The following is a 17,181-nucleotide window of genomic DNA, read 5'->3' as shown; positions in this document are numbered from 1 at the left end:
ACCTCCACTGTGAGGCTAACCACTCAGTCGCCAGGCTGCCCCAATATGAAATGTAAGTATTTTTGTTGTTCTGTTGTGCAATAAAGATAAGTCCTTGAACTATGAAAAGTAAAGAATAAAATTTGCAGAAAGGCGTTTTTATTTTATAGATTTGCCTTCAAACCAAAAGTTGCTGTGCAATATGAAATAAATAAAATAAGCAACATCACCATTGGGATGTAGACTATTATTAGCCTCACAAAAAGACTGTAAATGTACCTCACATATGGCCATTTACAAAAATTAAAATGAAAAAGGTGAATGAACTTTAACCCATTTCAACCCAAGATGACAAGTTGCAATGTTTTCATATCACATTTACATGAAATGGGAAAACATTTTGATGTTTCATCTCATCTTCCATACTGCCCATCCTCGAAAGGGTTACGTTGGGTTGCTGGAACCTAACCAAGCTGTATTCGGGCAAAAGGCCATAGACTGATCACCAGTCACTCGTAGGGCACACAGAAAGGCAAACAACCATCCGCACCCCAATTATACCATTACAGGGAATTGGGCCCACGCCTGCCCGCACCAAAGTTAGGCAAGTGAACCACTACAGCACGAGGCGGGTCATCTTGATGTCACTAGAGAAATATTACAGGCTGTCCTCAAATGACGACAGTGGGTTAAGGGACATTTTCAATAAGGTTGCTCTTTACACAGATATTTGCGAGGCATTAAGAAAAAAAAAGAATACCCGCCAAGGAGAATTAACTTGGATCTTTCAGTGGGTCGGCTTAATGTTGTCCTGCATCTCAAAATCGCTTTTGACCGTGTTATTGTCCTTTTGCATTCATGATCTGTGTTCGTCTCTATTGCTAACATGCTAAAAACAAGTTTCCTCGTCATCCTATTCTCCTGAGTGTTGGTCTGGAACTAGCGTTCATCTCGCAACAACGCCCCCGTTCTCTGTACTGGTCCAGGGTGATGTAATTAGTTTAAATGTATCTATTTTATAGTTTTAAAGTTTTTAATATTATCTATTATTGAAAAAAAAATCATGATAATTACCGTTTAGTATAGTAGTATAGTATCGTTTAATATTCGTTAGTCTACAGATGGTTATTTTCCTCATTGGCCCGGAGCACACGGCATAAACAATTTTCCAAAACAATTTGAAAAGTGGACTCTATACCACAGAATGCTTCCATCTAAAATGTGCATCATTCCATTTTAGATTCCATTTTTGGGCCTATTTCTGGAGCTTTTGCTTTGCATTGAACACTAATTGCTCGAATATCACGGTTAATGTAGACCAAACAAGGCCGTGATAATCCAAAAAATCGGAAAGTAGAGTTAGCCCTATTATAACTACCTTTTTTTTCTTCAGTCCTGAGTCCTAGTAGCAAGCAGAAGACAGGGGGGTGGCTTTTGCTTTTGTGTTTCAACGGAGATTTTCATATTTTTATGAACTTATAAAAAAAAATAAAAAAAACATTAATAGGGGGCGCCCCGGTGGTGCGAGGGATTAGCGCGTCGCCCTTACAGTTTTGGAGTCCTTGGTTCACATCCAGGTCATGTCCATCTGTGTGGAGTTTGCATGTTCTCCCCAGGCCTGCGTAGGTTTCCTCTGGGTACTCCAGTTTCCTCCCACATTCCAAAAACATGCATTGACACTCTAAATTGCCCCCACGTATGGGTGTGAGTGTGCATGGTTGTCCGTCTCCTTGTGCCCTGCGATCGGCTGGCCACCGATTCAGGGTGTCTCCTGCCTCTGGCCCGGAGTCAGCTAAGATAGGCTCCAGCACCCCCCGCGACCCTAATGAGGATAAAGCGGTTCAGAAAATGAGATGAGATGAATAATTAATAGCAGAAAAAAATGTGAAGATGTGATTTTATAATAATTGAGGGAAGACGAGTTTTAAATTGCATTCACAAATAAAGCACTTGTATTAACTGACATTCGTTTTCTAGTGTTGTTTCTGATGCACATGAGCTTTACCCCTTGTTGTTTTTTAATGTAGTAGATCGTGTTGGTTTGAAGGTCACAGGCATTCAATTCTGGTTTGGGGCTTTGCCACATACATGCAGTTATTTTTTCAAATTCATTGAACCTTCTGATGATATTATGGACCACCATTGTTAAAATTCCTCCAACTCCTTGCAATTGTACACTGTCCCAAAACTGTTTGCAAACTTATTTGTTATTAATGATTGAGTAATTCAGGAAAACTCCTAATATACCCAATCATGCCACCTACCTGTTCCTAATTAGCCAGTTCACATATGTGATGTTTTAAACATGTTTGATGAGCATTCTTCAACGTTGTCTTTTTTGCAAACCTAGTTTTTTTGTATTTCATACAAAATGTGTATATTTTTATAACTTTTAAAGGGTTTGGATTGAAGAAAAGACTTTTAAAACATCAACTTTGATTTTATACACAAAATAATGACAGTATATCTGAAACAAATTATTATATGAACCATTCAAGAGAAAAAAAATGTTATTCAAATCATGCAAAACTTGTCACATCTTAATATCTGAACATTTAAATGTGTAAACTCAAGGACAATCATATTCAAAATGAATGGCTTCTGTTTTTTAAAATATAAATTATCCAATATACTGTAATAAAACAACAAAATTGCAATAACTGCATCAACTTGAGGTCTGCACCTAGGAGGACCTAATCTAAACTACCATTTCACGCATAGAAAATCCACCCTTAAAATTGCCTTAAAATCGTTGAATTTTACAATTTTTTTGCGTATGAGCCCCTTGATTCACAATTTTCACATTTTGCATTAATTTGAAGGGAAAACCTTAAGAAAAATCATCGCTCATGGTATATTTTGTTCAAAAGCACATCATTAGGGAAATTAGCAATTCATTCGGTGATCTTTATTTTCTTAGTGCAAAATAAAAAATGACAAAAAAATAGCAAACGTTAATTTTACGACATGTACTGGTGGAAGAGTATAGCAACACTGTACGTCTTGATTCAGTCATCTTTTTTTGTTACAAATATGGTTTCTGAGAGAAGATACGGTAATTTCTTGTACTTGCAATAGAACCTCATAGGCTGCTAACCACTTTAGTCACTTTTTGTAACTGACTAATTATTTATGTGACCAGTTATTCATGTTGACTACTTATATAAATTGACTACTTACTTATGTTAACTACTTATTATATGGACTACTTATTTATTGATTGATTATTTGTGTGCACTTTATGGTGAAGCTATAAATCTAATTATACTTGTATCATGACAATAAAGGCATTGAATTCAATTCAATTAACCTTCAGTGTTCAACGTTGAAAAATATACGCCGCCATTTAGTGTTGAGAATGGGTACACGGTCTAGACGACCAACTTTTTTTCACATTTATTTCAATCCAAAAAAACGTCTTATATTCGAGCCAAAACAGTATATGCCAGCAATGATATATAATACTTGATATTTTTCCACATATTCTAAACACCACTTATTCTTGTCAAGAGAGTAGGGTGCTGAAACCTACAGTCTGACTTCAGGCTAAAGTTTACTATAACCTAAACTGGTCACCAGTTGGTTGTAGGGTACACTGAGTGACAGACAACCATTCACATTCACGCCGCATTTGAGGGGGACTTGACATCTCGTTGCCTGCGCCAAAAAGGTGAATGTACCACTACACCATCAGCAGCACCTACTTATAATGAATCCCCCAAAAATCCAATTGGAGGCACAACTTTTGCGTATGGGTCCCCATCCATCAACATCCTCGAGATTTCCGGTAGCAAAATTAAACATACCTGTGAATAATCTCTCTCAAGCTGTCCCTTCTTCAAACCGTAGCTCCTAAAAATAGAAGGAAAAAATTCAACCTACATTTAACAAAGCCATTTAAAAAAATAACCTTAATACAAATTGTATCCAGTCAAATACTTTGTATTCCATTTGTTTAGCAATCATACTTACAACTAATCGTACAGAAATATAGATGAAATATTTAAATTTATCTGTGGACTTGAGTGAAAGGCAGATATAACTTGTTGCCACACTGGTGGACATTTGACGGTGTCCAATTCAAGGAAGAAGTGTTATTGAACTGAAGGAAGAAGGAAACTTATTGAATTCACCTTAAAAATAAAAAGCTCTAGCAGTTTTTCAACTTTATTTTCTAGGGTCATTTTTTTAGGAATAATTGTTTTTTTTTCACTTTTCAAACAAATTATTTTTTTGAAATTATTTATTTTTAATAATCAAATCAAATTAAATTAATGATTTTTCAAAAAAGTTTTTTTAAATTAATCATTTTTCAAAACTGAGTTTTTCAAATCAATTAATTTTCTAAGGATGTTTTTTTTTAATTATGTTTTCTTTTTTTCAAATAAATTTTCTGGGGTTTGTTTTTTGAAAAAAAAAACTTTGTTTTTCTTTTTTTTCTGAGCCTGGCAATCAACATATAAAAACAATTGAAAAACAAAACAGCAACAGTTGTCAAGACTGTGTTCCTCAAATTCTAAGCACTTGCTTCCATTTAGCACAGTCAAGTTTTATTTAGTAATGAGGTTCATACAGTGCGAGATACCCCAGTCCTTAAGTCATATTGATGACAAGTACACGTACAAGTATCTTCGAGTCTATAATTTCGGAACGCTTTTGCGTGAGACTTATAAGTATCTCACTAACTGCCGCTTGCTGGAGGCCAGGCTCACGGGAAAAAAAATAAGAACAAGAAACAGCAGTTATCAAGATACTAGGAAATCCTGCGCAAAATGCGTTCCGCAATTTCTAGACACATTTTTATGAACTTAAAAAAAAAAGATTAATATTTTTTTAAGATTAATATTTATACATTTTTATGAACTTAAAAAAAAAGATTAATATTTTTTTAAGATTAATATTTATACATTTTTATGAACTTAAAAAAAAAAGATTAATAGGGGGCGTACTGGTGGTGCGAGTGGTTAGCCCGTCGGCCTCACAGCTTTGGGGTCCTTGGATCACATTCAGGTCATGTCCATCTGTGTGGAGTTTGCATGTTCTCCCCGGGCCTGCGTGGGTTTCTTCTGGGTACTCCAGTTTCCTCCCACATTCCAAAAACATGCATGGTAGGCTGAATGGACACTCTAAATTGGGTGTGAGTGTGCATGGTTGTCCGTCCCCTTGTGCCCTGCGATCGGCTGGCCACCGATTCAGGGTGTCCCCTGCCTCCGGCCCGAAGTCAGGTGGTATAGGCACGAGAATCCCCCGTGACCCTTGTGAGGATAAGTAGTTCAGAAATGAAATGAATGAATGAATGAATTTGAATTGTAATTTGAATTTCAATGTGTGTGCATGCATGCGTGCGTCCACGTGTGTGTATTCCAGGCACATGGTCTACTTGCCGAAAGACATTTAGCCGACTGACTGGCCGAAGGCCAACTCGCCAAAGGGGCATCTGGCCGAACGTAGAATTAGCCGAACGACTATCTAGCCGAAAGACATTTTGGCGACACGCTCGCCCCGCCCCCGGTCGTGTGTGTGTACAAATTTTTCAACCTCGGCCCATGGGGCATATATGGCCAGTTACTGATAACAACATTCATCCCATTATTTTAGGAAATATATAATCAAAATGATTTGCTGGGAACCTTAATTCAAAGATTAATCTCAATGTTTTCTATGCTGTTGTAAATTACAGTATCTAAATGAATGTTATCTTTAACTTGTTATTCTAAATGAATGTTGTTATCTTTAACTTGTTATTCTAAATGAATGTTGTTATCTTTAACTTGTTATTCTAAATGAATGTTGTTATCTTTAACTTGTTATTCTAAATGAATGTTGTTATCTTTAACTTGTTATTCTAAATGAATGTTGTTATCTGTAACTTGTTATCCTAAATGAATGTTGTTATCTCTAACCTAATAATCTAAATGAATGTTGTTATCTGTAACTTGTTATTCTAAATGAATGTTGTTATCTCTAACTTGTTATTCTAAATGAATGTTGTTATCTGTAACTTATTCTAAATGAATGTTGTTATCTGTAACTTATTCTAAATGAATGTTGTTATCTGTAACTTATTATTCTAAATGAATGTTGTTATCTGTAACTTATTATTCTAAATGAATGCTGTTATCAGTAACGGGCCGTATATGGCCCGCGGGCCGAGGTTGAAAAACGTGTACACACATACGACCGGGGACGGGGCGAGCGTGTCGCCAAAATGTCTTTCGGCTAGATACTCGGTCGGCCAATTAGTCGCTCGGCTAGATAGTCGGTCGGCCAATTAGTCGCTCGGCTAATTCTACGTTTGGCCAGAACCCCCTTCGGCGAGTTGGCCTTCGGCCAGACGTCAGTCGGCTAAATGCGCTATCGGCAAGTAGACCGGCCACGGTATTCCAAGGCAGATATAAGAGTATGGGGGATTTAATAGTTGGATTGAGGACATCAAGTTGACTAAATGTGTCCACAAAATTGTCATCAAGCACTCTCTCTTTGATCCCACTCTTAGGACTCCTGCACCTCCCACATGATTACAAAGGCTTTCATTGTAGCCATCTTGCTCTCCCTCTCACACTGTTTTTCTTTGACTTTACCTTCATGACTTAGTGTGTTTGAGCTGTACTCGGACGTTTGGTTGTTGGACGTTTGGTTGCCGGATGTTTGGTCCCCGGTCTTTTGGTCGCCAGTCAAATGGTGACAGAGAGTAAGTACTGTTGAAACCAGCTCTCAAAATTATATTCACATGAGTTTAATATCTAAATATCTATTGTTGATTCATGACAGAGAGTTTAATATCTAGTTACTGTTTAATATCTAAGTATTGTTGAAACCAGCTCTCTAAATCATATTCACAAGAATTTAATATCTAAATATCTACTGTTGAAATGTACTTATTAAAAAGAAGACAAAGCAAATTCACAGATGGTGTTTTTATTGAAGCAGTAAATGTTGATTCATGAGTTTGATATCTAAATATCTACTGTTGAAACCATTCATGAGATAGTTTAATATCTAAGTATCTAATATCAAAATATCAATAAGAGCACTCGTTTAACACACCGGCTGCTGCCATTGACTGTGACTAAGTACTGGTTTCAACAGTACTTAGATATTAAACTCTCTCTCATGAATATTATTTTGAGAGCTGGTTTCAACAGTACTTAGATATTAAACAGTACTTAGATATTAAACTCTCTCTGTCACGAATCAACAGTAGATATTTAGAATATTAAACTCTCATGAATATAATTTTGAGAGCTGGTTTCAACAGTACTTAGATATTAAACAGTACTTAGATATTACCCTCTCTCTGTCATGAATGAACAGTAGATATTTAGACATTAAACTCTTGTTGAGAGCTGTTTTCAACAGTACTTACTCTCTGTCACCATTTGACTGGCGACCAAAAATCCGGCGACCAAACGTCCGGCGACCAAAAGACCGCGCGACCAAACATCCGGCGACCAAACGTCCGGCGACCAAACATCCAGCGACCAAATGTCCGGCCAGGGTTTGAGCGTGTGTGCGTCTACACTGATTAAATCCAGCAAGTAGATTAATAAGGGTGAATAACCTAGAGCAGCTTTTTGGATTTAAGAGTTAAAATCCAGCATAGGCTTTTCAGCATGTATTTGATTATGTTTAACTGGTCTGATATTTGAAGGTTATTTAGAAAATCAGCTAGGTACATATGTCTCACAGATGTATGAAATTATAATTACTTTAGATTGGTTGGCTCTTTGCAAAGTGAATGCAGTTATATTGATTGTGTCCTAGCCATTGCTTTTATTTAAAGTCCCACTGTTGAAGATTTTTACATATGATTGATATTATTGAAGCATAGAATCTTGTCAACAACAAAATAATTTATCAAACCTCTTAGAGATCCAAAAGTATTGAAATTGTATCCTAAATAAAAAGGCATTTATATGACGTTGTGGATAAGCATTCTTAACCTTTAAATTCCTACATGTTCATGCGTTTGACCCCAAAGCCTGTTATTCTCAACGGATGTATTGATTCGTCATACTTCCTAAAAACCGATGACGTAACAGGAGGAAAGGACCCGGCAGAGGGCATATGACTCGATGGAAAGCAATTAAGTAAATGAGTATACATATGTTGTAAGTGCATCCTAGGTAGGTAGTAAGTCCCATAAAACTTCAGATTTTACATTCAGGTTTAAACTGAAGGATGGAGCACCATAACTTGGCTCCTATGATTGAGAAAAAAGGACAGAAACAGCAGTCTATCACTGAAGCATTTTGGGTTCTTTTAACATTAGATGTACTAAATGGTAGATACAGTGGTACCTCAACTTATGAAATTAATTTGTTTCAGAACTTCTTTCTTAACTTGGATTTTTCGAAAGTAGAGCAGTGCATACTTTATATTAAAATTCTCAATTTTTTTCTACAATTCTTATCTTTTATTATTGTATCAGAATGAAGACCTAATACCTAATAACACATGAAAATGCAAAGTTGTCTGATGAAAAATCAACTTATGAATAAAGCGGCGCTAGAGTGTCAGCGCCACAGTGACGGTGCAAGAAATGCTTTTGGGACTCAGCTCTCTCAACACCCGTTTCCATACTTTACTATGTTGCCTACCCCTGCATTATACAAATAATAAAACAGCATGCACCTGCCTCCTACATTGACTTATATTAACTGCATGGAGATCACAGGAACAACCCAAATAATAATATTAGGCAAACCACTAGTGTATATTCACCGTATTTACCCGCTAAAGTCGTATTTGTTTTTAAAAAACGGACTGAATCAAGGGTACAGCTTAAATGCGAATAAAAAGACATGCACAAAACTGACAAAGACGAAACCCCGTAACGCAAGACAATGGGGCCGATGGAGTCATTTATTTCAATATAGAGATAAACAGAGATAAACAGACTAAACGCTAAACAAAATGTATTTTAACATGTATGAATGAAATTCGAGAAAAAAAAACGTATCTTGCATAAAACGTGAAAAAACTCACTTGCTCAGGGCGTCGCCATCTTACCGTAGTTCAGTGCTTCTCAAATAGTGGGGCGCGCCCCCCTGGGGGGGCGTGGTGCGATACCTGGGGGGGCGCGTGTAACCCTGGGGAACAGGATTTTATTTGGCCGTACTAGTATAAAGTGTAATTGCGCATCCACTACAGTAGCTGGCAGTGGCGCTCTCATTTATTTTTTATTTCATGCATTGATGCACTTAAAATCTTTTCTGTTGCAGACTTAAAACAAGATTTAATAAAGTTATTCTTTGTAAGTTTGACTATATTTCTTTCTTTTTTTCCTTTTCTTTAATGTTAATAAGGATAAAATGTTGTACTTATAACAATTTTATAAAATGATTTTATTTCTAGTCACGGTGGGAAGTAGGGGGGGGGGGGGGAATAGTTTTCTTCTTGCTAGGGGGGGGGGGGGGGCCTAACAGAAAATAATTGAGAAGCACTGCCGTAGTTAAACACGCTATGACCGGCCAGACACGGGTAGCCTAGATACAGTGTGTTCGTATTGTACTTTCCAATAGTTGTTAAGGCTGATCAAATGTCTTGAGGGCGATCATTAAAATATCAGGCTTGATACCTGCGTAATGTGTATCCCATGCTTTTATTGCACCCAGAGACTTGGTGAACGCTACACCGCTACGGACACACTTCCTGGTTGTGCTGTACGTTACTTCCTTTTTAAATTTGTGTAAGTGTAGACAGCACACTTTCGGTTTTCTGAACACAAAAGAAATTATTGTACATTTGTGATTATAAAACAAAATTCTGATTCGATTTTTTTTTATTTCTTGTGAAAGTGACAACTATCGCAGTAAAGTGATATTTCGACATTAAAAGCAATTTGCCCCCCACAACATCTTAAACTTCTTGTAAGAAAACTTTAATTACTGTTTCATTAAAATGTATTTGGTTCTCTTCAAGAGAGACACTTCTTTTTTCAAATTGAATATTTAATAATTTGCATTTACAAAGACTGGCATATTAATTTCTTTATGATACTGACCCTAATCATGTGCTTTTGATTCATACAGTATCTCAGAAATACCACGTGATGATCTTTCTTAAGATTTTCTCTAAAAAGTAAAATTTGCAGTGAAAATTGTGAATCAGGGCCCGGCTTATATAAAATTGTAAAATTTAACAATTTTAGGTTTGCGGCTTATATGCGAGTAAATATAGTAATTTAGAAATACTCTTATAACGCAATACCAAACACAGATAGGGTGAAATATTTATAATTTTATTATTTATTAATAGGACCGGTACACAGACGATGAACAGACAAAATCCCAAATAGGACCTGATTGATGCGCACCGATCGTCCTGCGTTGCAAAATGGCGGTGCCTTCAAAAAAACAGACAGATATTTTACACGAGCAGCGGAAAAAAAGTTCAGATGCACAGGCATCTGCCCAGAAGAAAAAAATGTGTCGCAAAAGGGCCGCGCCAGTGGCAGGAAACAAAACAGATGAAGCGATTGTGATTTTCCCCATTTTATTTTAAGTAATCAAAACGATACCTGCCCTTTCCCGCAGCAAATTACGCTTTGACAGCTGCCCCCGGCATTAAGGCAGTCCTTAATGTCGAGCCCTGAACCCGAGCAAGCTCCAGCTAACTTTGTGGAGCAGACTGGGCCCTGGATCAGTCGCAAAGCAATCACACTTTACACATTTGTTCAGACATTAAAAAATCAAAGAGCATACTCTATGATTTTGATAGGAGGTCAGTTTATAGAGTGTTGTTTTAAACATGGTGCTGCAATTGTTCACTTTAGCTTAACACAGGAGTCAGCAACCCAAAATGTTAAACAAGGCATACAGTGGTAACTCGACATACGAGCACCCCGACTTACGAGCATCTCAAGAGGCGAGTAAAATTTCAAGCAAATAATTATCTCTAGATACGGGAAAAATTTTGAGATACGAGAAAGCCAGGTGGCCAAGACATGTGAGGCTGTTAGTTATTGTAGCACGTTTTTTTTGTCGCATGTCTTTCGTGTATAACAGATATCTACAAGCACCGGGCGGAGCGTTCCATTTTTTTCAGTGTTTTTTCAGTCACTCAGCGCGAATGCCAGAGCGATCGCTAATACAAGTAGTATATATTACTTCTCGTAGGCTGCTCATCAAAGAACATCAGGGGCACTGGCTCTCTCCCCCGCAACTCCTCGTATAATATCTGTAGTCGGAAGTCCCTCTTTGTCATGTTTCTGCGAGCACTGAGCAGTGTTGCATTTGTTCAATCCAATACACCCCCCACCCCCCTTAGCCTGTTAGCTTCCGTTGGCGGAGTGATCGCTAATTCAAGACTACTTCTCGTTGGCAAGTGGTGGTGCTTTATCCTCTTGTGGGGACATTTGTGGGCATCATTTTCGGAATATTTTGAAGGGAATACAACAGCAAACAGCCCTTCGATAGTGTGAAAGTGAGGGTGGAAGCGGGGCAAACAGCCAGGAGAAGGTATACAAATGTAAAACAAAATTAGAATTAAGTTTACTGTAAGGTTAGATTAAACTTATTTTTGAGTGTGTCTGCATCGTCATCCAAGTTCATTTAAATTTGTTTATGTTATATTACGATTTACCGATGCAAAAATGTTTGGTATCGCTTTTATTTTGAGGATTCAATAACACTACAACAAAATGGAATGTGCGTCATCTGTTAACGGTTTTCTATGCTTTAGTATCTCCCGGGTTGTAACAAAACATTCTTTCAAGATTGCAATTCACTTCTTAAATCTATTTTTGCCCTCTTCTAATTTCTCCAGAAGTAATGCAATTGCACTTTATGTCTATTTCCCAACTAGGAAGTTGGCTGCAAATGTAGCATGCCATTCCTGAAAATGTCTTTCCACATGACTGTTTTTATGATTTGACAACTTCTCGCTACAAAGAAAACATTCGGGCAGGTTTTCATTTATGAGTAGAGCTGGCCGATATGAGAAAAAATGTTATCACGATAGAAAAAAAATATTAGGTGATATCGGTAATTATTATGATAAAAATCACATCTTTTTTGTTTCAAATTTGAAACGTCCAACTTATGTGAAAAAGCAAACAAATTAATTTCTTCCTTAGTCAAACTTGAAAGTAACTTTGTTACTTTACTTGTTAAGAAAAGATGATGTGATTTAATTGTTTTGTTCTATTGTGCAATAAAGATAATAACTCCTTCCTTACACTATGGAAATTAAAGAATAAAACCTGCACACATTTTGACAGGGTTCTTCATATTTATAAATTCGTCTTCAAACCAGAAGTTGCTGTGCAATATCAAATAAATTAAATAACCAAATGAAGACGTCATCACCATTGGTGAACAGACTATTTACAGCCTCACAAAAAAATATATAAATATATTGCTAACCAAGCTAAAAACACATTTCCTTATCATCCTTGTAAGAATCCTCACGACTTGTAAGAATCTGAAGAATGAGTGAAACAATGTGAAATACTGAGAAAACAAAAAGGAACACAAGCATTAGTGAAGGAAAACCTTTGTCCCTGTGAGAATGAAAAAGATCCCTCAGGCTGATTCTGGTGCACTTTTCTATGAGCAAAAAATCATCTGCCATTCTATTTTCTATTTTGGGGAATGGATGAGATGACTGGCCGTACCTCATGTCCTCCAGCAGGTCACATTCAGTCTGATTTTTAAAGTGGAGTCTTGTCAATTGGTCTGTGTGCGTGTTCTTCAGCTCCTGTGTCACTTTAACCTGGAGGGGACAAAAGACACAAACTAGCCATTTCATTTCATCTGCCATCAGCTGTTGACACTTCTGTGGTTGACAGTGCAGTCAATCCAGAAAATACATACCCACATGAACGTGGAGATGTTTTGTTTTTCTTGCACAGTTTACTATTTGACTACCCTATTTGATTAGCCATTCTAAAAAACATGAAATAAAGATTTATAAATGTTCTCTACACCTTGCAAGTTTCCAATGATTACTATAGAGATTCATATTGCGTAAAGGTGTTGTACCATACTAGATGGGTGCGGTTTATATTCTCACACTAGACATACTGTTCTTGTTTAGACCACCACATATAATCTGTAAAAATAATCCAATTTTATCCCCCGAGTTCTCTTCAACACTAGATTTCTATTCATTCATTCATTTTCCATGCCAGATATCCTCACAAAGGTCGCAGGGGAGCTGGAGCCTATCCCAGCGAACTGTGGCAGGGGACACACTGAATTCTTTGCGAGCCAATTAGAGGGCACAAAGAGATTAAGAAAAACTCAAAACTAACTCTGGAGTGAATAAAGAACTATGCAAATTTTGTTATCTCATCTCTTTTTCTAAACCGCTTTATCCTCGTTAGGTTCACGGGAGGTGCTGAAGCCTACCCCAGCTGACTCCGGGCCATAGGCGGGGGATTCCTATCTGACCCGCGGTATTGTTCTGTGTGACGGGCACTTTCTAGCTCAGGGGTGTGCAAACCGGTCCTTGAGGGCCGCTGTGGGTGCAGGTTTTTTTCCAACCGATCCAGCACAGACACTTTGACCAACGAGATTTCTGTAGAAAATATGAAGCACCTGACTGCAATCCACGGATTGCGCTTGTAGGACACCAGATTGGTAAAAAGGTGTCCTCTTTATGGGTTTGAATGAAAACCCACACCCACGGTGGCCATTTGTGGAATAGTTTGGCCACCCCTGTTCTAGCTCATTTATAATGTACATACCGTATTTTCATGACTATAAGGCGCACATGAAAGTCTTAAATGTTCTCCAAAATAGAGAGGGTGCCTTATAATCCAGTGCGCTTTAAATATGGACCAATGCTAAAATTGTTATGACGATAAAAATAATAAACCAATCAAAAGGGTACACCATCCTCTACAGCTCTCACAACTATGGCAAGCAGCCCCCAACTCTACTATTTTCCTCGTAGAAAAAGTACTGCGCAGTGACTGCTGGGATATATAGTTCTTTTGTCAATACACCCAATGGATTGTGGCCTGAACATCGACATCAACACAGCTTTACGAAGAATGGAAGGACCGTTGGAATAATTATGCTAGCTACTATTTGCGAATGGATTGTGGCCACCAGGACGAACGTATAAAACTCAGCGTATTCGATGACTGATTTGGACAATTGTTCAATTTGGACACAGAAAATTAAGACTTTGATGGATTTGTGGGGGATGATGACGTTGTAAAATGGCTAAATAAAGTACAACCGAACTCTTTTGCTTACGTTGCCTTTTTACAAATGTGTTTTTTGCGTGTAAGTGTAGCGTGTATGTTTAAGCTGGTGTATGTTTTGCCATGCCTGGCTGCGTCTATAACAACGGTACGTCCTTTGTGTGTGTAAAATACAGAAATAGCACTCGTTACTGACACTGCGGCTTAAAATATGATGTGCCATATAGTCGTGAATATATGGTAATAAAATCATTTGATTTTCTTTGACAAGAGCACTACAAAACTACATGTGGAAATTGCCTGGAAATGGCTACAACTCATAAGAATCTGACAGACAAACAAACAAGAAGCACACTGGAAAGTCTCTCAAAATCAATAGGAAATAAACCAGAATTTACCATGAGTGACCTGTAAGTACCCTAAAATGAAAGTGAAAAAATAGGTGACGCAAAACTAATTGTCTACTCAAAGCTGCCAACCTCGGTTGACCCCATTACAGGAGTACCCTGGTCCCATTTCAGAGTTTTCCGGGGTGAATACGATTCATACAAAATTGACATAAAAACCAAAAAAAATAACGTATGCCAATTCAAATCCAACCGTTATTATCATGTATTTACATATTTTTGCAAACTATTGAAAAAATACAGCATAGTGAAAATAAGTGTGTCCTTATGTTTGGGTCCTTCTATGTGCGTTTTACTGTCAGTAATTCCACTATGTGTCATGCTGAAGTCGCACATGCATGTTGTACAATGAGAAAATGTCAGTCCGTTTGGAGACGGCATCAACATGGGATATTTCGTCGAATAAGAAGCAATAAAGTTCTGCAAGTGTATGGATTTCTTAAAAGTTTTTGTTAGGTTATGACATTTTTGGGGGGGATTTCCGGGGTTTAGGGAGATTGTCCGGGGTCCCAGAGTTTGCGTTGTATTTCCGAGTATACACCGGAAATTCCGGGGTAGTTGGCAGCTCTGCCTACTATTGACAATGATAGATTTTCAATTCAGTTCATAAAGTGGCTGTAGATGCTCATCTTTCAGTGCCACTGAATTTACTCGCGACAAAAGAGGAAATGGCAAGACGTAATGCATCTACCCATTTGATATGATATTGGCACACCAATTTTCCTGCCATTGTATAATTCTTCTGAGAAATGAAGTGGTGCCCTGACTTCCGCCCATCTTCATCATTTCATCTGTCTTCCGGTTGCGAGTATCAGTGTAGATTGAACCAATTTATGAACTTTTTTTCTATACCTCATGAAAAGAATCTGTGATGTAGTGAAGCCACGAAGTGAAGAAGGATCACAGTACTTTTGTTTCTGAAGACCTGGTGGATTGATTGGGGTGTAAAAGTTTGTGGTAAGGAATGGGTGTTTCTTTTTTTCACCAGTGAATGACAGTTATCTGAATAAGCTTCAGTTCTTCCCAAACACAAAAAGCGGCATTGAAATTGGATGGATGGACATTATGGTTTGTTTATATATTAATGCATTTACAAAATCTTTTGAACCGTGTTAACTTAATGACTTCTATTGACGGCGCCAGACGTCAATTCCATTTTGACTGGGAAAACCTCGCAATGCTGTCAGGCCCCAGTTAAAATGGATTGGGCGTCTAAGCACCATTAGGGGCACTGAAACGTGAGGATTCACAGCCACTCCTCCCAGTATAAATAAATTGGATATCCATCATTGGTAAAAGCAGCAAATGAGTTAATCACAAAGGTTATTTCTTCTCCTCTTTAGGGTTGTTGAGGACCTGGAGCCACCTGCAGGGTACTATCAGTCATTTGTTATCAAATTATCTGAATGAGGTGTTTTCATAAGTGCTGAGACATCAACAGGAAGATACTTCAGGGGCAGCATGGGTCCTACTGTGAGGGAAAGGACTGAAAAAGACTGATGCAGTGTTGAAATGAATTTGTCAGCCACATCACCATAACTACCATACTTCCAACCACTCCTTTCCACAGAAAAAAGTAAGATTAGGCAACCAGCAAATAAATATTGTAATCGCTAACCTAGATTTTCTCACTTAGTTTCTGCAGCATGGTGGCCCAGTAGGGTGAGTGGTTAGTGGGTCGGACTCAAAGCACTGGGCTCCTGGGTTCAAGTCCAGGTCTGTCCACCTGTGTGGAGTTTGCATGTTCGGGCCTGCGTGGGTTTCCTCCAGGTAGTCCTGTTTCCTCCCACATTCGAAAAGCCTGCATGGTAGGCTGATTGGACAATTTAAAATGCCCCTAGGTTTGGGTGTGATCGTAAATGGTTGTCTCCTTGTGCCCTACGATTAGCCGACCACCGATTCAGGGTGTCCCCCGCCTCTGGCCTGGATTCAGCTGGGATAGGCTCTAGCACCCCCCCCCCCCCACACACACACACACACACACACACCTTCCATGACCCTAATGAGGATGAAGCAGTTCAGAAATACAGATGAGATGAGTCTCCACAGCCTCCATGGTGATGTGTTTTACAGACATGACATGACATGACACGTTGAGGGAGGGTAGGAACTAGAAACTCACAGCACATGTGGGAATATATTGTAATTAAGAGGAAACTGCACTGGTTCACACCAAGGTAATTGGCTCTAATGCAGCTATTTCAGGACAACACACAACACACAGAGTGGACCAATCCAAAAATTGACTTGGCAGTGTTCTCAGCAACCCTTGCTAAATCAATACAGCAGTCTAGTGAGTATGTTCGTGTGCGTGTATCAGTTGCATTACTGTGTGTGATCCTGGGCAGACTGAAGGTGCCCCCCGCCCCCAAGACAACAGGCATCATCACCACCCAAGTATGTTGAGCCACTGCTGCAGTCGCTTACACAGTACGATAGCGCCAGTGGCTGACAACATAACGCAATGATGGACACAAGCTAGCTAGCATCAATTTATGTGCTTGCTAACGTCAATAACAAATTCAAACTAACAATTCTACACATGTTCATAGTAGCGTGGGGTGTTGTATTGGGAACATTTATGATCCATCCAAATAGCGGTTGTCATGAGGACAGCACAGATGTACCATCATCATC

General features: G+C 38.3%; 1 protein-coding gene across 4 annotated transcripts in view; it reads right to left on the bottom strand.

Moving 5' to 3' along the window:
* Positions 1 to 17,181, bottom strand: part of fchsd2 (FCH and double SH3 domains 2) — a 64,969-nt gene that overhangs the window by 46,931 nt on the left and 857 nt on the right. For 3 of the 4 annotated variants that reach the window (XM_077722643.1, XM_077722639.1, XM_077722641.1), the window contains exons 2-3: positions 12,599 to 12,696; positions 3,786 to 3,831 (exon numbers count right to left, since the gene is read on the bottom strand). In XM_077722643.1, the coding sequence (XP_077578769.1) occupies positions 3,786 to 3,831; positions 12,599 to 12,696 (144 nt within the window). Of the gene's footprint in view, positions 1 to 3,785; positions 3,832 to 12,598; positions 12,698 to 17,181 lie in introns of those variants that run through there. The other variant, XM_077722642.1, reaches the window with a different exon arrangement.

Source organism: Stigmatopora nigra, chromosome 8 (genome assembly GCF_051989575.1).
Source record: "Stigmatopora nigra isolate UIUO_SnigA chromosome 8, RoL_Snig_1.1, whole genome shotgun sequence".
NCBI classification, from domain to species: domain Eukaryota; kingdom Metazoa; phylum Chordata; class Actinopteri; order Syngnathiformes; family Syngnathidae; genus Stigmatopora; species Stigmatopora nigra.
Note: the sequence above shows the minus strand (reverse complement) of the source record. Positions and strands in the feature narration are given on the sequence as shown.